The sequence below is a fragment of the Mastomys coucha genome, unplaced genomic scaffold (genome assembly GCF_008632895.1).
Source record: "Mastomys coucha isolate ucsf_1 unplaced genomic scaffold, UCSF_Mcou_1 pScaffold11, whole genome shotgun sequence".
In the NCBI taxonomy this organism is placed as follows: domain Eukaryota; kingdom Metazoa; phylum Chordata; class Mammalia; order Rodentia; family Muridae; genus Mastomys; species Mastomys coucha.
In genome coordinates, this window is record NW_022196893.1 from 25,825,199 (window position 1) to 25,849,401 (window position 24,203).

Below are 24,203 nucleotides of genomic sequence, written 5' to 3' on the forward strand. Positions count from 1 at the left end.
CCTTGCACCACCTGTGAGGATTTCCTGACTGGATTCCCCATTCACCCACCTCTCAGTGGTTTGGTGACTTGGCTATTCCATTGGTTGCCCAACTCTAATTTGGTCTCAGTTATCTGCCAACCCTTGGATTCAAAGTCCCCATTCAGACTGATTACTCTGGACCCTTCCTGCTTTGTTTGCATAGAGATGCATAGATAAGAGCCAAGGTGGATAGATCCATATGCATAGATGACAGCCACGATGGGTCCATCCTGCATTGTGTCTCCTTCACATTCTTCTGTTTTATAGGCTACTTGTTCACAAGTAATTGTCCACTTTAATTAGGGATACTGTAAAGATATCTATAAGCACAATTTTGAGTGGATGTAATGTCTGTAATGACATTCTTTAAAATAAACCGAACCCACATGTTTACAACACCCTGGTCTGATGGAAATGTCCTCTCCCAACCAACTACAGAAGAACAATTTATTCTTTCTCTTTTGATTTAACTGGCATCCACTGAGGGTTTGCAGCCTTGGGCACTTTGTTAAACATCGCAGGCCTTGCTCAGGTAGGGTCCTGACATGCTTAGGGCTCCAGCAGGCTTCTGATTTTCAAGAGCTGGCTGCTGGGATCTACACTGTAAAAAGGACAGCTCTGCTTTCATGCTGTTGACCACTGAGCAGAGAGGGCTGGTTGCAACACATGGGTCCTTTTGTTTGTTCAAGAGATGGTCTACTTTTGTTGGGGAAATTGAGTCATTTGATTAAAAAATACCTAATCCAAACAGGAGTCCCATGTTCATGAGGCACTCAAGGTTTCAGAGACACATTTTTTTTTTTTTTTTTTTTTTTTTTTTTTTTTTAGATTGGACATGAATGTGTATCTGGCAGCTTTTCCAACGTGAACAGAAAGATGGTGCCTGACAGCACAAATGGCCCTAGTGTCAGTAACAGAAAAGGGCTGGAAGTTGTCTAGAAATGAAAAAAAAAATGATCATTTGTTATTGAGGCATAGGTACAGTTTCATGTGACCTAAAAAAAAATCAGAATTACTTTGGAAATCTGTCCTGTGAACAATAAAAGATTGAAAGATGATAAGTGAGTGTTGACTGATGGCATCCATGGCAGGTAATTTTTCTGCATGATGAGTTGTGTGTATGTGTTACACAAGCACTTGCACGTGGACCCATGTGTTTGTGCATGTGTGTGTGAATGTATGTGCATGTGTGTGCATACATGTGTGTGGGTACATGCACAATGTACTCAGGAGAATGCACAGGTATGTGTGTGCACAGTGTGCCTATGTGATTATGTATATATCTGTGAGAATACACATGAATATGTGTGTGTGTGTGTGTGTGTGTGTGTGTGTTGGGGGAATCTGAGATGATATTATAGAATTTTTGTGTTTACTTTTTAAATTAGGGACCAGTGAGATGGCTCAGGGTCAGAGTGTTGTCCTTAAGCAAATGAACTGAGCTCAGTCCATGGAACCCACATGGTAGACCGAGATTACTGACTCCTATAGATTGTCCCTGACTTCCACGTGTGTGCTTGGTATATAGATATATAGACATACTAAATTAAACCAGTAGCTTTTAAAAAAACCTTTAAAATTTCAATTTGGAATTGTGATGATTTAAAAATATTTTTAAAGATGTTTATGGTAACTATAGTTTTTCAGAGAAGTACAAATATATCTTTATAATATAAGTTGGTAAAATTCAATGATTTCTTTTTCTAAGTTGACTTGGCCAGGCTCAGCACACTGTTGATCAGTGTTGAGTGTGGGAACCAGTCTGACGGTGTTTGGTAGATGCGGTTGGTATCTTCAGTCAGATGGCTTTAAGTAACAGTAAAGAAACTTCCATTCAGTATGAGGTAGGTCTCATGCAGTCAGTTGGAGGATCTTAGGAATGAAAGCTAAAGTTGCCCAAAGAAAGAGACATTCTTGAATGTTCTAACACCATCTGCTGTCTGGTTCTTCAAACCTGTTAGCCTGCTCTGCAGAGCATGTGGATTTGCCAACCCTACAATTCTATAAACCAATTCTTTGAAATAAGTCTATTTATAAAATGTGCATGTGTACTCAGAATCTGCTAGTCTATCATCAGTCTATGTATCTTTCTATGTATCTATCTATCTATGTATCTGTATCTATCTATGTATCTATCTATGTATCTAACTATTTTCTCTCTATCTATCTATTATCTATGATCTATTATTAGTCTTCCATGTACCTATCCATCATTTATTCTTTATCATCTGTACACTACCATCCTTATCTCTTCATCCCTCCACAATTACCTGCTGCTGCTTATTTGCTAATGTACCTTGACTAAGACAATTCCCTAAATGGAATGTCTTTTAGAGGTAAGACATGGATGGGGATGGTATTCATGTGGCATTGTCCCCTTCCCACCTCATTCTACAGCCCCTGTTTGTGCTTCTTGCCATTGGACATCTGCTTCCTTCTCCTTCCAGCCCTTCTTTGTCCTCTCTGAGGCCTTCTCTGTTTTCTGCTTCTCCCCCTCCCCCTGGGAGATTCAGGTGACTTTCTTCCCAGCCTAGTTCCTCTCATGCAGCATTTCTCCTCAGGGCTTGTTGGCAAACCCTTTTTCATTTGCTGTATGGTAATGACTGTGTCTCATTCATCTTGGTATTCCCATCACCTAGCACACTCTATGGCTTATAGATGGTATTCAATCAATATAGCTGAAAGAATGAATAAGTAGGTGGTCCTCTCCTTCAGGGATAAGCAGCTGCTTTTATGTGAAGTTGCAGATGGCTGGGAGGCATCCTCAGTGCCTAGTCTTTCAGGGATGGATGTTTCTAAGCTTCTTGTACCTGCACTGCCTGAAGAAAAATCCCTAGCAGACTTTTTAATTGCTAGCAAAATCTGATGCTGTCAGTTTTGTGGGGTATAATATGTCTGCCAAACTTAAGCCGATTGTGTAGAAATCTCTGGCATCGTATGCGGGTGGCATAGATGCTTCACAAAATCAGATTGTACATTTGCACTGACATATTTTAACCTATCAAACTAATGGCTTGAATCTCTACCTGCATCCTCTAGTAAAGAGTTCAATATCGCTTTCATGTTTCACCACTGAATTAACTCGAATAATGCGTTCCTGCTCCAGGCTCAGGTCCTGGAGTCTGCATTTTTTAAAGTAACAGCCAAAGAAAGTACTGTATCATTTAAATATTCTTCTCTTCCCTGTGTGTCTCTCTATTGCTATTCACTGTTGATATTTAGACCCTCAAGGTAGTGTGCACTTTTGCCTTGTACGGTCTGTTCCATTCATCTTGAGGTTCTAACTTTGTCCTTTATTGTTCGGTATCATGTCCTCCTCACTGGACAGAATCCCCGATTGTCCATTCCAAGGCAGAGCCTGGATCATGCTTCAGGAATCTCTTTCTCCTCTATGTCCTAGTATGAGCACCTTCAATCTAAGTTAAAAAGAATTTTCTCTCAAACATTACCCTAGTAGTATGTATATGCATATACATATATACAAATACATATATGTAGGGACCACCCGTTCTGGGGCTTCTACTATGCCGACAGGTTTTTTTTTGGGGGGTGTGTGTTTTTCAGTCTTCTAAAATATAGAGTAATATACCTACAGGAAAGCTTATACAACACATGTGCAAAACAGAACTCCGTGAAAGGGGAATTATCATGTGAAGTGCTTACCCATGTTGCCAGGTTATCACCAATCACATTAAATACAAGAACATCCCCAGCCTCTCAGAGGCCTCTGGCTGAATTCCACAGTGGGAAACCTCTCCCACTCCTTCCCACAGACATTCTTTCTTTTTTTCCTTTTTTATTAGATATTTTCTTTATTTACATTTCAAATGATATCCCCTTTCCTGGTTTCCCCTCTGAAAAAAACCCCTATTCCCTCCCCCACCCCCCTGCTCACCAGCCAACCCTCTTCCACTTCCTGGCCCTGGCCTTCCCCTACACTGGGGCATAGACCCTTCACAGGACCAAGGGCCTCTCCTCCCATTGATGACAGAGTAGGCCATCCTCTGCTGCATATGCTGCTGGAGCTGTGAGTCCCACCATGTGGACTCTTTCCCGCACTGTCTTTCTTTCTGGCTCTGCCTCACAGTCTTAACCTCCTGGAAGACTTCTGTAGTGCGGCTGACTGTTGTCTGCTCCCAAGCCTGTGTACATTTGCAGCCCAGAGGTGTGATTCTCCTTTAGATGTTCGCAGTGTATTCCTGAGATCCCGCAGGCGTTACGGTGCATTCATTTGTTCACTTTCGCTGTGTATTCCTGAGATCCTGACAGTGCACCCATTTGCTCACTTTCACCGTTGAGTAGTCTGCACGTTGTGATAACACCACACTCCATGTATCTGTTCTGTGGATGGGCATTCTGGTTGTTTCCAGTCGCAGACTCTTATGCACACCCACACTGTCAACATTCCTTCACAAGTCCCTGGGTGCCCATGTGCACACCTGGGCCTAGATTTCATTGTGGGGAAGTTTGTAGCTATGAAATAAATTTTGTGAGTAGTTGTAGGTCTAGTTTTTAATTTCTTCTTTTTTTTCTTCCAATATACAGTTTGCTTGATTCTAGATGATTTTCTAGAAATATATCAATTTTTTAAATCAACATTTCAACTTTACTGGCATAAGATTTCTTAACATGTATACTTCCTTTGTTTTACTCTCTATAGGATATGGAGCAATGTCGTCCTTCCCTAATTTTAATGAGTAATTATTTATACCTGCGTTAGCCATTTGGTCAAAGTCTGATTAGCTGTGTGTGTGTGTGTGTGTGTGTGTGTGTGTGTGTGTGTGTGTGTATGTGCTTGCTTGCTTCATATCATGTATGTAATGCACACTGCCATTGTGACAAAATATTGACAGTATAAGTTCAAGTGAAAGAGCTTTATCTGGGTTTATGGCCTCAGGGGGTTTCCGTCTATCACAGTGAGGAAGGCACAAGATTGTCCATAGCTGCAGAACAGGAGGCCATGGCTAGTCACACAACAGAACAGGAAGCCATGGCTAGTCACACAACAGTGTAACAAACAGAGAGACTTGGAGATAGGTCCAAGATATAAGGTCACAGTCCTTATGCCCCACTTCCACCAATTGACCCTAGCCTCTTAAAAGCGCCACAGACTTTACTCTCTAAAGAACACTTCTAGCTGGTCAGTCAGTGGTCAGATAATGAAATTGTTGAAGGAACATTCCACATTCACCCCATAGCATCTCACCCTTGACCTCCATAGGTTGATGGAAATCTCCTAATGTAAAATGCATTTATGCAACATCAGGAGTCTCACAGTCACAACGGCTCTAACATCATTCCAGAGCTTGAAGCCTCTCCTGAGACTTAAGACAAACTCTTTAACTGTGGACTCCTATAAAATAAGAAGGTGGTGTGCTGCCACACACAATTCAGGATGGCTGAGTATAAACAAGGGAGATATGAAAGGATGTACTTATTGACCAGCTGAAGGAAATTAAAAGTTGCACAGCCTGAATGCGTGCATGGCTCTGAGGGAAATTAAGACCAGATCCCTACCCTCGTCACTTGTACATTTAAAATATCAAGCTAAATCTCATTGCTGAGTAGGAGCCTTCTGACTGCCAAGCTAGTGGTTAAACATTTTTGTTTGCCATACATCACTGTAGCTTGGTGGTGGGCAGAATGGTCTGATTGACAGCAGCTTGTCTTAACAAGCTTACACCTGCTATAACACAGTTAGCCTGTAAAGCTATGGTCTTCACCTAACGCCATCTCACACAGATGGTTCTCTTAGACTTTCCTCATGTCTCTCTTTGTCCTTGTTTTCCTGCAGATGTGTAACCAGACTGAGCTTCATTGATTTTTTTTTATGGAGATAATAATTAGACAATGCTATATCATTAATCTTACTCAATAGATTATTATCTTAAAATGAGATGCTTAAATATGGTAATCGTTTCATAGTGTGAAAAATTTTTTGCTTTTATTCACGTCAACATTGGGTGCAATAACTTAGTGCTAGCTTTAGTCATAAATAACGGGATCTTTCTGCTGACAACCAAGCTTTTGTGAGTTCTGCCTGAAACCTTAAATCTGATGTTTCCTGTACCTGTCACACACTGTGTTAGAGTGTGTCCTTCAAACTGCCTCCTGAAAAATTTCAAGCTGTACTAAGTTGATATTTCTTGAAATATAACTTTGTGATAATATGCCATATCTTCATTTTAATAGAATGTGGTTTTAATTTTGATGAGCTGCTGAATTTTAAGGAGTTTTGGGGACCACTAAATATTTTGAATCATGCAGAGAACATGTTTTGTGCTGTATTGATTTTGCCTTTACATTTCGATCATGTGGCATAGTAAATGTGAGTGTTAGTTACTGCTTAGCTGTGTTAATAAGTTCGTTTAGCTCTACAAGGAAGAATAGGAACTGTAAATGACAAGAGCTGTTGGGGATAAGAATAGATATGCTGTGTTCATATCAAGAAGATAGAAGAGGGGAGAGGCACAGGAGGAAAGAGTTGCCCTTGTAAATACCTTGGATTTGAAATTTTTGTAGGAAGTAGTAGCATAGATTCGTCTTCTAGGTTTTTTCAATTTATTGTACATGTGAACAAATTGTACTTTCAAGGTGATTATATTTATGTTTCTTATCTAGCGTGGCCTTTTAAAATTACTCACCTTTATAGACACATCTATTAAAACAGAATTTAATATCCTGCTTTGAATAGCATTCAAAATCTTAGGAAAATCTTTGTTGTGATAATCATGAGATTCTTCTTTGTTTGTTTGTTTGTGTTTTTTTTTCTTTTTAGTTTTTTGAGACAGAGTTTCTCTGTGTAGCCCTGGCTGTCCTGGAACTCTGTAGACCAGGCTGGCCTGGTCTACAACCAGACCAGAAACTCAGAAATCTACCTGCCTCTGCCTCCCAAGTACTGGGATTAAAGGCATACACCACCACCACCTGGCAATCATGAGCTTCTAACATGTGTGGCAGAAGTATCCTTAGGCAGGGGAAATGAATTAATGCCATTCTGGCTCAGAATAGCATTGGTAGTAGAAATGGCAGTTTGTTGTATACATTCATTTGGATACTTTTAAACACAGTAAACTTTATTTAACACTATCCTGTACTTATTTCATTGGCAGCTAAGACAGACTCATCTTGATCGTAGATTTTGATGCCTGAAACAAACAAACAAACAAACAAACAGAGAACCAGAAAGATGGTCCAAAGGCCAAGTCTGTAACCTAAACTTTGTTCCCTTTGACTTGAGGACCTCTATGTTCTGACCAATACAAGCAGCAAAGGTAGTTAGGCACCATCCATTTGAAGGGCAGTGAAGTAAGCTGTCTTTGTTTTACTTACAGGGTAAAATAAATGTATTTTACTATATGGCTTTTATATTGCTTACACCAACAAGCTGAAGGTTTACATTATGGACTGAGGGGCTGGAATGATGGGTTAGTGGTTCAGAGCATTGTTGCTCTTGCAAAAGACCCAGATTTATTTCCCACACCTGTGCGGCAGCTCACAACCACTGGCAGCTCCTGTTCTATGGGATATCACTCCCTCTTTCTGGCCTCCATGGACATTAGATATGCATATAGTGCACATACATACATGCAGGCACACACACACATACAAATAAAAATAAAAATCTTAAAAATATAAATGATGATCGATACTATCTCATTTAAAGGGTGCTTTAAAAAACTGTGATTTTAGTAGGCTTACAATATTTTTTACCTTTTTTATTTTAGCCAACTAAAATGCAAATGCAGACATCAAGGGCACTCTCTTCAGTTTGAGCTGACTATGCTCTGGCCTCTAACATTTTCTTTTAAAAAGAGCAATAGACATGAAGCAGTGAAACTTCACTCTCCCTTTGCTTGGATGGTATAATTAAGTGGCTCACAATTTATCTTTGATGTTGTCTTTTAATTTTACCTTATATTATTATAAGCCTGTTTTCACCTTTAATGTTTTTATGTAACTTTCAGGTTTCTTTGGTGTTGGATTATTTAAATAATTAATTTTCTTATTCTAATCCATTAGCTATTTAATTCATGTAAATATTTATGGTGTTCCTAAAACCTACTGTACACTGGACAAAGAAGCTCTGTTTTCACGAGAGAGTGGGGCAATGTGAGAAAATGATTAAGATGTTTACAGAGAGTTGTGCCACATCATGGTATAGTCTAAGTGTTATGACATAGCCAGGCAAGGGGTGATTTTGCAGACAATGGCAGAGGTTTCTTAGAGTACAGACTGGGTTATTAATCTCAGCAGGAAGGTAGGCAGTGGCTCTCCAGACTCAAAGAGCATGGGGGCAGTGACAACAGGGATGTTACAGAATGATGGGGACTTGGTGGATTGATTTGTGGCTTGGATTGTACAATGAAAGATGATGGTAAGGGAGAAAAGTGGCTTTCAGAGGGTCTCCTTATCCTTGTGTGCCCATGAGAGCACGAACTGTTATATTATTTGAGAAAATGCAAACTGTTTTAGAGGTTTGCCTTTTAAAAATTAAACTTACATCTAAAACTTCACACACACACTCACACACACACACACACACACACACACACACACACACACCCTGTATTTACATCATTTCCCCTTACCTCTCTCATCAGGGCCTCCTATGTCACTCTTAAATTCCTGACTTCATTTTTTCTAATTATTATTGTCTCACCCACAAACAACTCATACATATAAGCACACACACATAAGTAACTTTCAGTTTTCTCTGACGTCAAGTTATTTAAATAACACGTGTGTGTTTGCATGTGAATAAATATGTAAGGACCACCTTTGGAGTCTGTTTAGAGTTGCTTGCATGTATGCTTTTAGGGCTGACAACTTCATACTGGACAACCAGTTAGCGGGTGCCTCAGTAGGGAGGTGCAATTCTTCCTCTCTCATCAGTTGTTGAATACCTTGTCTAGGAGTGGGATCCCAGGAGACTTCTCCCACCCATGTTGTCATTTCTCAGGTCAGATTGTACTTTTGTACTGTGATTGATTGGGTGCAGCTTCCTTGTCATATATAAAAGACTCAATCTTGCTGCAGCCTTTCTTGCTATCTGGCTCTTCCAGTCTTTCTGATCCCTCTTCTACTGGTTCCTGAGCCTTAGATTTAGATACTGTGTTCCAGTAACTGCAGCTGGGCACCCCATGGCCTGGTGTTCTCTGCACTTTGACCAGTGGTGACTTTCTGGGATGCTTTCCATCTGCTGTATAAAGAAACTCCTCTGATAAGTGAGTGTGAGAGCCACACTCATTTGTGGGTGTAAAGGATAAGTATTTGGAACATAGTTAGGAATTATGTTGGCTTAAGAACATGGCAGTAGGAGGTTCTCCTCTGTGATTGGTGACCTCATCAGTCACGGGTAGTTGACTAAGCTTGCAGGACTAGATAAGATCCTTCAGTTGAGTGGGCCTGCATTCCAATTGGATGGCTGTTAAGTTACCTTTTCTACTTTTGCTTAGCATGAATTTGTTGTCCTAGATTTGGTGTCCTTTTTTGCAACCGTAATATTAATCAAAATCCTGCCAAGGGAAATTTTGTTCCTTGCTTGTAATGCTTTAAACTTGCTAAATGTTTTTTACATATAACCATTTATTAATAATTCCTGTAATAGTCTACTAAGATGTTTAAGTTGCCCCATCCTGAAAACTGGTAATGGACTGAGTGTTAGCTACGCAAAATTGGCTTGTATGTGTGAATTCACTATTTAATTAATGGCTATTTAATGTGTATTAATTATATCTGGTTCAGTGTAATATTAGTACACACACATATACATTCATATTATGTTCTATAGTAAGAAAACGCATAATTATCAAGGTTGAGTATTTTTTTCCAGGTCATGGAGGCATGAAGTAGGTTGCTAAGTTGGTAGCTTCCCTTTCCTATCATAAGTGCTTAAGATAATCAGTCTATAATAAAAAAATGTATTTTTAAACTCAATTTTGGATGTTTCAGTATATAACTAGTAAAGGCTTATGTCTTGATAAACCATCAGTAGGCATGTTTAATGGAGCCAAGTTGCTCATCCCATGGCCCATTGTGCTCCTCAAAGGCATACCTCTCAAGGTCCCAGTCTCTACTACCTTGCAAAGGTTCCGCACCTCCCAGTGGTGCTAGGGAATGGAGACCAAGCCTTCAACACAAGGGCTTTTGGGGGAACAGCACAGGTCCAAGCTATAGTAATGTCAAAACTGGTTTCTAGTCTCATGATCCAGGCTCCTCCAGGAAGCCACAGTTCTTCCCCAGAAGTCATTATAATGGCAACATAAGTCTACAAACAAAAAAATCCTAGGAAAACAGGAGGCTATTTAATTTCATATTAGAAATAATTATCAGCAGATCAATAGTGGTGATGACAGATAAGTTGAAGAGTACTGAGAGCCCATCAGAAATCACTTAGTGATTAATTTTCTGCTGAGAGTGAAGGGAAGGGGGGCACTGTTAGTGTAATAGTGTGTCTTTATCTCACACAGATGGAGTTCTCTGAATGGGCTGAGGTTTGGTAAGGAATGAAAGGAAGAGTTGCTATAAAGTCTACACATTCAGGGTGGGTTTGGTCAATGTATATGAGTGTTTTCTATATGGAAATAAAAGGGAATAGAAGACGAATGTTGGGGAATTTGAGCCGGCAGGCTGTCAGTGAGCCTTGTTAGGGCTAGGAGGACTTTCAATCATCACAGTACTTTACTCAACTGTCTGCGACATTTATAGCATAACCATACTCATTTATCCCCAGCTTCATAGCCCAGTTCTAGCCAGAAAGTTCTTACATGTGTGTTGAGCTGCATCAAAGTCGTCTAGTAGTCAAAGGGAGAGTTTTTGAGCAGCAATACTAAAGTGTGATTATTTGGACACGGATTGGCTACATGACTAAAAATTGTTAATCATTTTTAAACCTAAAATTATTTTAGATTTTAATCATTTTAAATCTAAACAGATTTAGAAACGGTTTATGCAATGATGTGTGGTGTGGGGATAGGATAGGTTTTTTTTGTTTGTTTGTTTGTTTTACCTCATTGTGTTAAGAATACTTAAAGCTTTACTTTCAAGTGTATCTTTGTTTGACATAGAGTTTTGCTGTCGCAAATTGTCAGAATTCATCTAGGACAGGCTTAGGCTAGCAGTTGGCCTTCCTGGAGGTGGCCTACATTTTGGCATGGACTGAGATGGGTGAGCTCTGAGGGGCAAGGTCCCAAAGAGACTTCATCTCAGGATTACTTCTTGCAGCTGAGGCCTTTCCTGTCATTATTAAATTAATATAATAGTCCCTGGGCATTAGATCACCCTATTGAGCAGATTTCCTGAAGATCAACTTAAGATTTATTTATTTATTATATGTATGTACACTGTAGCTGTTTTTCAGACACACCAGAAGAGGGCATCCAATTTCATTACAGATGGTTGTGAGCCACCATGTGGTTGCTGGGAATTGAACTCAGGACCTTTGGAAGAGCAGTCAGTGCTCTCCCCTGAGCCATCTCTCCAGCCCCGAAGATCAACTTAAAGATGAACTTTCATGAATTAATGTTGCTTAGATGAATTAATGATTTTATAGAATTCCTGAATTGATTCAAATAATCGAAGAAAGTTTTAAGAGATGGTTCTAGTTGTTTTGCTAGACAATGTAATAAAGTTAGAATCAAGAATTAAATGTGCCCACTCTTCAAAATAGTAAATTAAGGCTACATAATAAGAAATACAATGAGTTTTCACAGTTACTCTAAAAGAGAGAAGTAGGCTTGGAACAAATTTTTGTTCCAGGAAAAACATTCATTCTAGGTCAGATCCGAGGATGAAGCCACAGGTGTGCACTATGATAAAGCAAGGCTATATGGAACTGTTGCTTTGAACTTATAGTGAGCATACTGAATGAAACACTGCTTTGAACTTAATATCAACATCCTTTTGTAACTTCCATTTTGTGTAACACTTTACCTATGAGGTAATTTTGTCTGTAAAAACGCCAGAGAAAAGAAGTAAAGAGGACTGGGTTGGTTTGGGAACTCTGTTCTATCCATCCATCCAAATGTGTATATGTCTGTTTGTTTATATGTATGTGTGTAGGTATATGGGTAAGTATATAAGCATGCATGAACACTTGATTGAAACAGGTGCCTGGGCTTGGCCAAAGTCTGTGTGTGTGTGTGTACGAATGTGCATATGTCTGTGCGTATGTATTTGCCTGTGTAAAGGATTTTAATTTTTTTCTTTGCTATCTCTTTGGCTCACAAAGAGTTAACTAGTCTGAGAAGTGAAAGGGCTCCTGGCCCACTAGCCAGAGTGTTGGTGATAAATCTTCCCCCATAAGCCACAGAAGTTAATTCATCTGAAACCATAGGCTTCTCTGGCCCCACAATAACAAGGAATCAAGGAGGAAGATTCAAGGGGAGTAAACAGTATTTATACTAAGCAACTTGTACTTTCACAATACCAAGTTTTGCTCCACACCTTCTTGGCTGCCTTTGAGAGAGAACCATTGCTGGGGAAAGCTCCTGGCAGTAAGTCAACTCTTTACCTATGATTTACCTGTGTATTGAGCCCCCTCCCATCTTGTTTATGTTGCCTAAAAATGTCTAGTAGAGACAGCCATGACATTATGAATCCAGCTGCCCACAGATGGATCTGCAGTGAAGCATGAATCCATATTGGGTTGGTGATCTATGTTTATAGCCCCCTGTTAAACTTTCAGAGACTCAACCCCTAAATCACCTGGCATTGACTACCCCCATTTAGTATAAATAATTGGTGGATGTGAACTGGAACTTTCATTGTTCATGATCAGGACTCTCACCTGTAAGGACCACTCATCTTAGTGTACTTCCACTGACTATTCAGCTCATTTTTGAGTCTATGAATTCTAGTCACTGAGCACCTAGGTTGTTGGATGTGATATAGTCTTAGCTGTTCTTGTTGCTGAGCTGTTGGGATAATTAATTACTCCAAGACTTTCCAAGGAGCTGTCTGTTGAAGCATTTTTGTAATAGGTTTGAGAGTTAAGCTTAAAGTTTGAAAAAAATTGAAAAAAAAAATTGAAGGTAGATTCTAAGAGATTAACTTAGAAAGTTTACCTGGAATGGTGATGGCTATGCAAGATTTTCAAGATCTATTAATAGCAGAAATACCAGCCCCAGCCCACATGATGTAGGATTGAAATAGCTAACTGTAGTGCCAAGCAAAACTAAAATTATAATTGCCTTCCAGCAATAAAAACTAATTCTGAATCTATGCCCAACAACTGAGTATGTGAAATTTCATAATTTCAGTTTCTATAGTGATCTTCCCTTTGGCTAAAATTATTGAAGTGAAAAAAAATCAAAGAATTATGTGTTCTTTAGAACCCAACAGGGAAATGAGATTAAATGTCAATTGATGTGCAAGTTAATGAAATAGTTTTTGGCTGTTTTTTATGTCAGGTCTGCACACTTGTAACGTATTTGTCAAAAGCAATAAAAATAAGACTAATCACTGGTCCTCATACATCACTGTTCCTCCTTAAATCTTCTGACTATTTCATAAACAGCACTATGTCACCTGGATTGTTATAGGAGGTAAGACCCACTGTATGCCCATAGCCACATGGAAGTACAGTTACCATACCTTCATCATAGAGGACTCTATGTAAGTTGGGCAGTCATCCTGCATTAAGGAGCTACAAATGCAGTTTAGAAAAAAACAAACACACCCAACATATCAAGGTTCCTAACACCTTCCTCTGTGTACAAGTTCTCCATGATTCAACTCCGTTTTGTTGATATTTCTGAAGCTTAATATGCATAGGCCTACCCATGACATATGAACATGAATATTCCATTTGTCATAAATTAAACAAATGTTTAGTGATCATCTGCCTAATTCAGGCAGCCCTGTAGATGCTGGGATACCAGCAGTGAATAACATAGCTCAAACCTCTCCCTACTTTCCTGGAGCTCATTATGTTTAAATATGTTTTTAATCTGGGCTTTCAGCCATATGGTCATATTTATTGTTTATTCGTTTCTGAATAACCAGCAGATATCACATATAAACTATATACAGGATCAAGCTTATATTTAATTTTCTAGAAGAAGCTCACACTGTTCCCTGTTGGAAGAATAAAATTGAAAGGATGTAATCCTGTCATAAAGGATGTGGTGAAGGTGGTAAGAGTTGATTTGCGAGTTCATCAAGGATGAACTCTCTCCCCCTCTCTCCTTTGTTCTAGCCCAGTGATTCTCAACCTTCCTAATACTGCAGCCCATTAATATAGCTCCTCATGTCATTGTCATGACCCCCAGCCATAATATTACTTCCATTGTAACCTCATGATTGTAATTTTGCTACTGTTATGAGCTGTAATGTATATGCCTGATATCTCTGATGGTCTTCAGAGACTCCTTTGAAAGGATCATTTGATGCCCTCAAAGGAGTCATGACCTACATGTTGAGAACCACTGCTCTAGCTCTTCATGGCCTTGTATTTTCCTAGACCACACTCTATCATGAGTTATGATCTATGATAGTGTCCTTAGCATATATTATAACAATATTTTTGGCTTGACTTAGTCTTGTGGTCCCTTCCCCTAAGACGTTCAGAGTGTGACGAATGCCAGAAATGGCAAAGCAGCCGCATGTTGTGTCCTATTCGGAGTTCTTCCTTCCTCACCAGAATTATGGCTCTTTAAGTTCGCAATATTCTTGCTTCAGACCACAGGGCCTGTTCTGAGATCAGGCCAAGCCCAGCTTTTCATTGCCTTGCATCTAGAATAAGCAAGTGTCTCCTGGGAAGATCCACAGTTTTCTCTACTGTATTGCCCCAATTTCTTTAGTCTGTGATCTTTTATTAACATTTAAACAGATTTTAAAGGGCTTATTATTGTTATTTTTTTACTTACTTATTTTAATTGTTCTTAGCTGGATCATTGATCTGTTGCAAATATATTAAGGCTATCTGCTAAAACAAAATATGATTCACTCACACACAGACACAAACACACACACATACACACACACGCACATAAACACACACATACACACACACACACACACACACAGAGTACCCTAATGATTTTTATTCATTGGTAAAATGTACAGGGAGTAAGATGTCATTGACCATATTCATCAAAATGATGTCATTGAAAATGCTGGACAGTTGCTAAAGCTGGCACTCCAAAGTACATGGATTTCACTCTCAGAGCTATTTAGTGATGGTTGTGGTACTGAACTGGGTAAGAGCAAGCTGTGTCCACTTGGGCACTTGCAGATTGAAGTACTGAGGTCAATGAGCCTAAAACAGAGGGTGTGCAGTCCATGTGGTCGCTCTGAGTAGTGGCTAATGCTACTTTTGGCTTCTTACTCTGATTCATCGAGGGCCTTACAGCATCGTCTACTAAAGTACAAAGGAGATTTTCTTGATGTTTTTATATCTCCATTAATACTTGCAGGAGGCAGGTATAGCATAATCATTATGAGTCTAGATGGGAGAGGCAGGAATATTTATATTCTAATCTTACTGATTTGTCACATGCTTACTTAGAACCAGTTGAGGAACCCTAGATGTTGTTACCATATCTGTAAAAGACAAGTAGTAAACGACATCATTGTATCTAGATGAAAGTCGACGGATACACTGTATTCAAACTACACATTGTGAACATGCAAGTTCTCATAGTTACACTTCACATAATGTGGAAATCCAATCAACAACTACAGTGTTTGCATGAGAGTTCAACACGTTTACCTAGACCAAAGGTTCTTTTTTTTTTTTATTACTTTTAATTTTAATTTAAAATTTTTTAATTGGATATTTTCTTTATTTACATTTTAAATGTTTTCCCCTTTTCATGTCTCCCCTTTGGAAATCCTCTATCCCATCCTCCCTCTCCCTTCTTCTATGAGGGTGCTCCATCACCCACCCACTCTTGTCTTCCCGTCCTGGCATTCCCCTACACTGGGGCATCAAGCACCCTCAGGCCCAAGGACCTCTCCTCCCACTGATGTCCAACAAGGCCATCCTCTGCCACATATGTGGCCAGAGCCATGGGTCCTTCCATGTGTATTCTTTGGTTGGTCATCCAGTCCCCGGGAACTCCAGTGGGGGAGACCAGTGATTGCTAACATGTGGGTCTCAACCCCTTAGGGAGTCACATATCAGACATCCTGAATATCAGATATTTATGTTATGATTTATGAGAGTAGCAAAATTACAGCTATAAAGAAGCAATAAAAATAATTTTATGGTTGGGGGTCCCCACAACATGAGGAACTGTATTAAAGGGTCATAGCATTACCAAAGTTAAGAACCACTGACCTAGACTTTTCAACAGAGATGAATGAATTTGTAGAAAAAGAACTATTTTAAGAGTATAAGATTTTATTCTTAAAAAAACCCTAGATATCTTTCTTCTTTTTTAAATAATGGAATTGTCTAAAAATAACTCCAGGAAGAAAACAGCCAAATTGAAGATGGTTTTCAATTCATCAGTTTTAAAAATGGACTTTGCAATTTTCAGTAGATAAATAGCAAACATGTTATTATCTATCTGGTACTAATTCAAGAATAAGCAGGGTTTTTTTAATCAATACTGTAAATTATATGGTATCATACTTTTTAGGAAAAAGGGTCAAACTGAGATTAAAATAATCAGAGTGAAAAACCATAGAGGTAAAAAAAAAATAGGAGAGAGAAACTTGATTCCCAGGCATCACTTACTTACTCACGTGATATTGACTGGCCCAGTTTCCCTAGAGACACAAGAAAAATAATAATTAGTAAAAATTATCAGATGAGAAAGTAGAAAGGGCAATGTTTCCTTCAAGACAAATAGTCTTAGTCCTCACGCTGCTGTACCACGACCTATCTCTCCCTGAATTGTAAAGAATATGAATTGTGTTATTGCAAGCGAAAAAGAATTAGTGATTCTCTGCCTATGCTTGCAGACAGGAACCTAGCATAACTGTTTTCTGAGAGGCTTAATCCAGCAGCTGATAGAAACAGATGCTGAGACCAAGAGCCAAACCTCAGGCTGTGCTGGAAGAGAAGGGGGATAGAAATGAGTGAGCCAGAAGGATCAAGGACACTACAGGAAGATCCACAGAGTCAACTAGCCTGGGCCCCTGGAGGCTCACAGAGACCATTAATAGAAGAGCATTCAGGGGCTGGACCTAAGTCCCCTACACGTTAGTAGCAGACGTGAAGCTTTGGTCTTCATATCAGTCCCCTAACAACTGGCACATGGGCTGTCTTTGTCTCTGTTGCCTGCCTTTGGATCCCATTCCTCCAACTAGACTGCCTGGTTGGGCCTCAGTAGGAGAGGATGTGCTTAGGCCTACTGTAACTAGATGTCCCAGGGTAGAATGGTACCCAAGAGGGTTTTCCCCTTCTCTCAGGAGTAGAACTGGGAGGAGAAGTGGGATGGGGCAGAGTGCGTTTGGGATACAAAGTAAATAAATATATAAATTAAAATAAAAATTAAGAAAATAAGAAAAAAAGATTTAGCTATTTAAAATTGAAATGATGGATTAAACATTCTTATCATTGCTGTTTCCAGTAATAATTGAAACCACACATACTAAACCAAATTTTACTGTTCAGCGTGCAGATGTCTTTCTTAAAACTTGACAGTGTTCTGAACATTATCCCGGTGTGATACACCGAGGCCCCGTCCAGCACCTTTCCATTGGTTCTAACTTGACAGAGCATGTCTTTCCTCTCCTCTATGTCAGGAATTGTCTCAGTTCTGCTCACACTTGAGCGAGCATGAAATGAAGCCTTTGCTGAGGATTTCTGCTTGAGTGTTCAAAAGCTGAGGTTGGTCTTGCAGCTCAACGGTGGACTGTACACAGCAATGGCCAAATTCCCAATCGGTTTCCATATCTAATTGAAACTGACCCAGACACCCTCCAAACAGTCCCTTGCCTTTGCAAACGTATAAACAAATGTGAGGTGATATCTAGGAAGCTTATTAAGAGGGGAAAGGTAGCATGCATCTGTGGATGCACTGGGAAGCTTTGACTGAACAGCTCTCTCACTGGGCAATGCCCTGTGCTTGTCTCCACAGAGCTTATCTCATCACGGATTACATGGGCATCCGCAATGAAAGTTTCATGAAACTAGCTGCTGTGGGGACCTGGATGGGGGACTTTGTCACAGCCTGGATGGTAAGGAAACCACAACTTCTCTGTTTGAACAAATGTCAAATGGAAGGCGTGTTCACAATGTCAGAAGGACATTGTAGGAAAAAATTACTATTTTGAGAGCACACATTTGTAAGTATGTACCAGTGTTGAAACCTAACTGCTTATTTTTAATTCAGAATGGATTTCATAAGCACAGATTAGTCTAGAGATTGTATTCAATATATGTAGCCCTCAGAAAGTAACCAATGCAATCAGAATGTATGTATGTATATATATATATGTGCTTCTTAATTGAAAAGTCCTTCCTGTGAAATTCTGAATAATATTTTTGGAGGCTATTGTTTTGACACACACAAATCCAGATAAGGAATGCAATTTGGTTTGTCTCAGAAGGCCATTTGAAATGTTCTTTAGGTGGTCTTTAAATTTGTTTTCTTCCATGAACCAATATGACTCACTGGTAACTAAGAGTTTTGATAGCTCTGGTATTTATTTATTTATTTATTATATATTTTCTTTATTTACATGTCATATGATATCTCCTTTCCCAGCTTCCCTTCCAAAAAAAAAAAAAGAGAAAGAAAAAAGAAAAAAGAACTTGTTCCATCCTCCCACCCCTTGCTCAACAATCCACCCTCTCTGACTTCCTGGCCCTGGCATTCCCCTATACTGGGGCATAGAACCTTCACAGGACCAAGGGCCTCTCCTACCATTGATGACCAATTTGGACATCCTCTACTATATATGCAGCTGGAGGTACAAGTCCCACCATGTGTAGTCTTTGTTTGGTGGTTTAGTCCCTAGGAGCTCTGAGGGTACTAGTTAGTTCATATTTAATATTTAACATATTAGGACAAATAACATATTGTTGTTCGTCCTAAGGGGCTGTAAACCCTTCAGCTCCTTGGGTCCTTTCTCTAGCTCCTTCATTGGGAACTCTGTGCTCAGTCCAATGGATGGCTGTGAGCTTCTACTTCTATATTAGTTGGGTACTGTTCAGAGCATCTCAGGAGACAGCTATATCAGGCTCCTGTCAGCCAGCTGGCATCCACAATAGTGTCTAGATTTAATGACTGAATATGGGAAGGATTCCCAGGTAGAAAAATCTCTAGATTGTCCTTCCTTCAGTCTCTGCTCAATAGTTTGTTGCTACAACTCCTTCCATGGGTATTTTATTCTCTCTTTTAAGAAGAAATGAAGTATCCACACTTTGGTCTTCCTTCTTCTTGAGTTTCTTGTGGTTTGTCGATTGTGCTATATGTATTCTGGTCTTCTGGGCTAATATCCACTTATCAGAGAGTGTATACCATGTGTGTTCTTTTGTGATTGGGTTGCCTCACTCAGGATGATATTATCCAGATACATCCATTTCCCCAAGATTTCATAAATTCATTGTTTTTAATAGCTGCATAGTACTCCATTGTGTAGATGTACCACATTTTTTTGTATCTATTCCTCTGTTGAGGGACATCTGGGTTGTTTCCAGTTTCTGACTATTATAAATAAGTTTGCTATGAACATAGTGGAGCATGTGTCCTTATTACATGTTGGAGCATCTTCTGGGTATATGTCCAGGAGTGGTATAGCTGGGTACTCTGGTAGTACTATTTCCAATTTCCGGAGGAACCGCCAAACTATTTTCCAGAGTGGTTGTACCAGCTTGCAATCCTAACAGCAATGAAGGAGTGTTCCTCTTTCTCCACAACCTCTCCAGCATCTGCTGTCACCTGAGTTTTTTATCTTAGCCATTCTGACTGGTGTGAGGTGGAATCTCAAGGTTGTTTTGATTTGCATTTCCTTGATGACTAAGGATGTTGAACATTTCTTTAGGTGCTTCTCAGCTATTCAGTATTCATCAGTTGAGATCTTTGTTTAGCTCTGTACCCCACTTTTAATAGGGTTATTTGGTTCTCTGGAATCTAACTTCTTGAGTTCTTTGTATATATTGGATATTAGCTCTCTATCAGATATAGGGTTGGTAAAGATCTTCTCTTAATCTTTTGGTTGCCATTTTGTCCTATTGACAGTGTCCTTTGCCTTACATAAGCTTTGTAATTTTATGAGGTCCCGTTTGTCAATTCTTGATCTTAGAGCATAAGCTATTGGCATTCTCTTCAGGAATGTTTCCCCTGTGATCATCTCACTAGATGCTGAGAAAGCATGTGACAAAATCCAACACCCCTTCATGATAGAAGTCTTGGAAAGATCAGGAATTCAAGGCCCATACTTAAACATAGTAAAAGCAATATACAGCAAACCAGTAGTCAACATCAAACTAAATGGAGAGAAACTTGAAGCAATTTCACTAAAATCAGTGACTAGACAAGGCTGCCCACTTTCTCCCTACCTATTCAGTATTGTACTTGAAGTCCTAGCCAGAGCAATTAGACAACAAAAGGAGATCAAAGGATACGAATTAGAAAGGAAGAAGTCAAATTACCACTATTTGCTGATGATATGATAGTATATTTAAGTGACCCCAAAAATTCCACCAGAGAGCTCCTAAACCTGATAAACAACTTCAGCAAAGTAGCTGGATATAAAATTTACTCAAACAAATCAGTGGCCTTTCACTACACAAAGGATAAAGAGGTTGAGAAAGAAATTAGGGAATCAACACCCTTCAGAATAGTCCCAAATAATATAAAATACCTTGGTGTGACTCTAACTAAGCAAGTAAAAGATCTGTATAAGAACTTCAAGTTTCTGAAGAAGGAAAATGAAGATCTTAGAAGATGGAAAGATCTCCCATGCTCATAGATTGGCAGAATTAATATAGTAAAAATAGCCATCTTGCTGAAAGCAGTCTATAGATTCAATGCAATCTCCATCACAATTCCAACTCAATTCTTCACAGACTTAGAAAGAGCAATTTGCAAATTCATCTGGAATAACAAAAAACCTAGGATAGTGAAAACTATTCTCAACAATAAAAGAACCTCTGGTGGAATCACCATCCCAGACCTTAAGCTGTACTACAGGAAAATTGTGATAAAAACTGCATGATAATGGTACAGTGACAGGCAGGCAGATCAAAAGAATAGAATTGAAGACCCAGAAATGAACGCACAAACCTATGATCACTTGATCTTTGACAAAGGAGCTAAAACCATTCAGTGGAAAAAAGACAACATTTTCAACAAATGGTGCTGGCTCAACTGGCTGTTAGCATGTAGAAGAATGCAAATTGATCCATGCTTATCTCCTTGTACAAAGCTTAAGTCCAAGTGGAACAATGACTTCCACATAAAACTAGGCACATTGAAACTAATAGAAAAGAAAGTGGGAAGAGCTCTGGTCTTTAAACTTAACCTTATCTTTTGATAATGTCATATAAGAGCGTGGGGAAGAGCTCTGGTCTTTAAACTTAACCTTATCTTTTGATAATGTCATATAAGAGCACTCCAAATTGCACCAATGCTGTGTGTTCTCTTCTCATTCTGACACTACTATGCCTTTGCCCACATTGTCCTCTTTCAATGCCTGACTTCTAGATTTATTACTGTCATATGTACACAGCCTGCTGTTGACCACATGGACATGGGTAGAGAGCTAACCACTTGGGCTTGGCATCCTTTGATGGATTCTCCTTCAAAGGAGGTTGATGGCGTTTCTGAGGACAGCATCAAAGGATGTGTTTTGATTTTTACTTGCATGTATACAGATACACAACCATATGCCAATCCCTTCCCCCCACATGTACAAAATCAAATTCACTTAAAAATGACCTCATTTAAGCGGGGAACAGGAAGGGACAGTGGTTTCGAGATCCTGGTATCTTCATGGGAAGAACCCTACTGTGTCTCCTCGCTCTATACTATGCCTTGTATATTTCAACATAATTTTTTCTGTGTTTTCAGTACAAAATAATCTTAGACTCTGCTTCCATAGCTGGTAGTCCATGCCTTTTTTATTTTTATTCAATGAAATATTTCTTTTGGGTCTGTGGGACAGCTCAGTGGATGTGGACACTGGCTGCCAAGTCTGATGGCCTAAGTTTGATCTCTGGAGCTCCTGTGGTGGAAAGGGAATACAGACTCCTAGAAGTTGTCCTCTGGCCTCCATATGTGCAGTGTGGCAGATGTATCACCACACACACATACACACACACACACACACACACACACACACACAAATAAAAATGAATGTAATAATTAGTGTTTTATTTACTTTTCTTTCTATTTGTATTCATATAAGTCTGTTTTAATTTAATTGTTTCACATTTATTGATGTATAACTAATGAATAAAATTGCATGTAATTAATGTACACTAAATTACAACTTGATATATGTGTATATATATGCATATATACACATATACATATACACACACTTATATATACATGTATACATATACACATACTTATATACACTTATATATACATATATACACACACACACACATATATATATATATATGAAATGATGAAGTCATCTAGTTAATAGATCTTCCATGTGTATGTGTTAGTAATGTTTGTGGAGAATAGAAAAAAATGACTTCATTTTAATGAGTGAAAATAATGATCCCAATAGGATACTCTTAGAGTGCAGGTTACATCATATCAAAATCTTCATTAATTTTAGTAAAATCTATTTAGGAGGAGGTACACACATTGGAAAATAATGTAATTGAAATTTGGGATGGTATATTTTGAGGAAATTCTACATTAATTGTGATTGTGCTATTTAGCTCAACTGCGAAATAAAGTGGAAGTGAAGCCAGGTCAAGGTTTCAGAGACAAGGACTCTCTGCCTTTGACACCCATGCTTTGACCTTTAAGAAATATGATACAATGTGTATAGACCCAATTTTCACATTTTTCAAATGGATTTCATAGTTTCTATTTTTTGTTTTATGTTTTTTGTACGTATGAAATGTGTGGCCCTAGCTAGGACTTAACATAATATGTGGCAGATGTATGAGCTTTGCCCGTGTTGCTTCATTGTTTGTCTGGGCCTACTGCACTGACTGAAGGGAAGGCCCATGAAACAAGCCTCATGCCAGACTTCTGTTCCCTTAGCACATCCCACCATGTCCCAGGCCTGGGTGCAGATTGTCTGGTCTTGCCCTGACTTTATCAGTGCTGAGGTAGACTGGTGGTGTGGCCCACCACTTCCTGGTTTTGCTCTTGACAAAAGTCAGTGAAGGTGCTACAGGACTGAAGACTTACAGAAAATCGCGCTGCAGTTTGCACTGCATGCAGCATTTAGAATGTAAGTCGTTTTCTGTCTTTCTCTTGTCCTTGTCTGTGACATGTTTCTATCCAAGTCTCCAACCATTTCCTCCTGCGGTATTCCCATCCATGTAGAGCCCTGCCTCTGTGGTGTGTGTTTGTTTGCTTGTTTGTTGTTGTTAAGTCCACTTCTTTAGGCTCCTTCAAAGGAATGTGCATAGTGTAGCTTTGACCTTTCATCCTTTCTGGATGTAGCTCCGGTCCTGTACATGTTTGCTTTCTTACATGCAAGGGTAAGAGGAACACAAAGAATCTGCCCACAATGCTGCCTTTTTCTTGAGCTCTAACTCAGATTCACACATTTAATGTCTGCTCCTTTAATGCCTCCTGTTTGTACTTGCTAACCTGGCTCTTTCCTCTTCTATAGATTGCTGCTTTATTAGAAAGCTAGAAAAGCATTGAGAATGAAGAATAGTGTGTTTTAGTCATAAGCAGCCAATGTGAGCTTGAGTCCCATGGGCTATGTCTTTCCCTTTCTGTAAACTGGGGTAGAGCTTGGGGTCTCTTTCTGCTTATGTTCTATGAAACAGAGACCTTTCCCCACTAGTCTCAGGTAGAAACGGCAAAGTAAATGCAGGCTCCTGCTTTGCAAACACAGCCACACAGGCAGAATTCCCTGAACACAGTCTCTATTCCCACTCCTATTCACGGACAGGCAGTAACTTTCCAATAAATATTTATATGCCTACATGTGTGTGCATTGATAACACTTTAAAAAAATAATATTTTTCCTCATGAGAGGAATCTCAGGTAGCTTTGACCTTCGTGTGCATAGAATTCTCAGTATGGAATGAATATCAATGATGACGGCGACCTTCAGGGAAAAGCAAGTGA

The 24,203-nt window shown here is 39.3% G+C and overlaps 1 protein-coding gene across 1 annotated transcript in view; it reads left to right on the forward strand.

Annotated features, from left to right (window-relative positions):
• Tmem117 (transmembrane protein 117) overlaps positions 1 to 24,203 on the forward strand; it is a 471,810-nt gene that overhangs the window by 234,415 nt on the left and 213,192 nt on the right. The window contains exon 4 of the mRNA XM_031353693.1: positions 18,057 to 18,156. Within this exon, the coding sequence (XP_031209553.1) occupies positions 18,057 to 18,156 (100 nt within the window). The remainder of the gene's footprint in view (positions 1 to 18,056; positions 18,157 to 24,203) is intronic.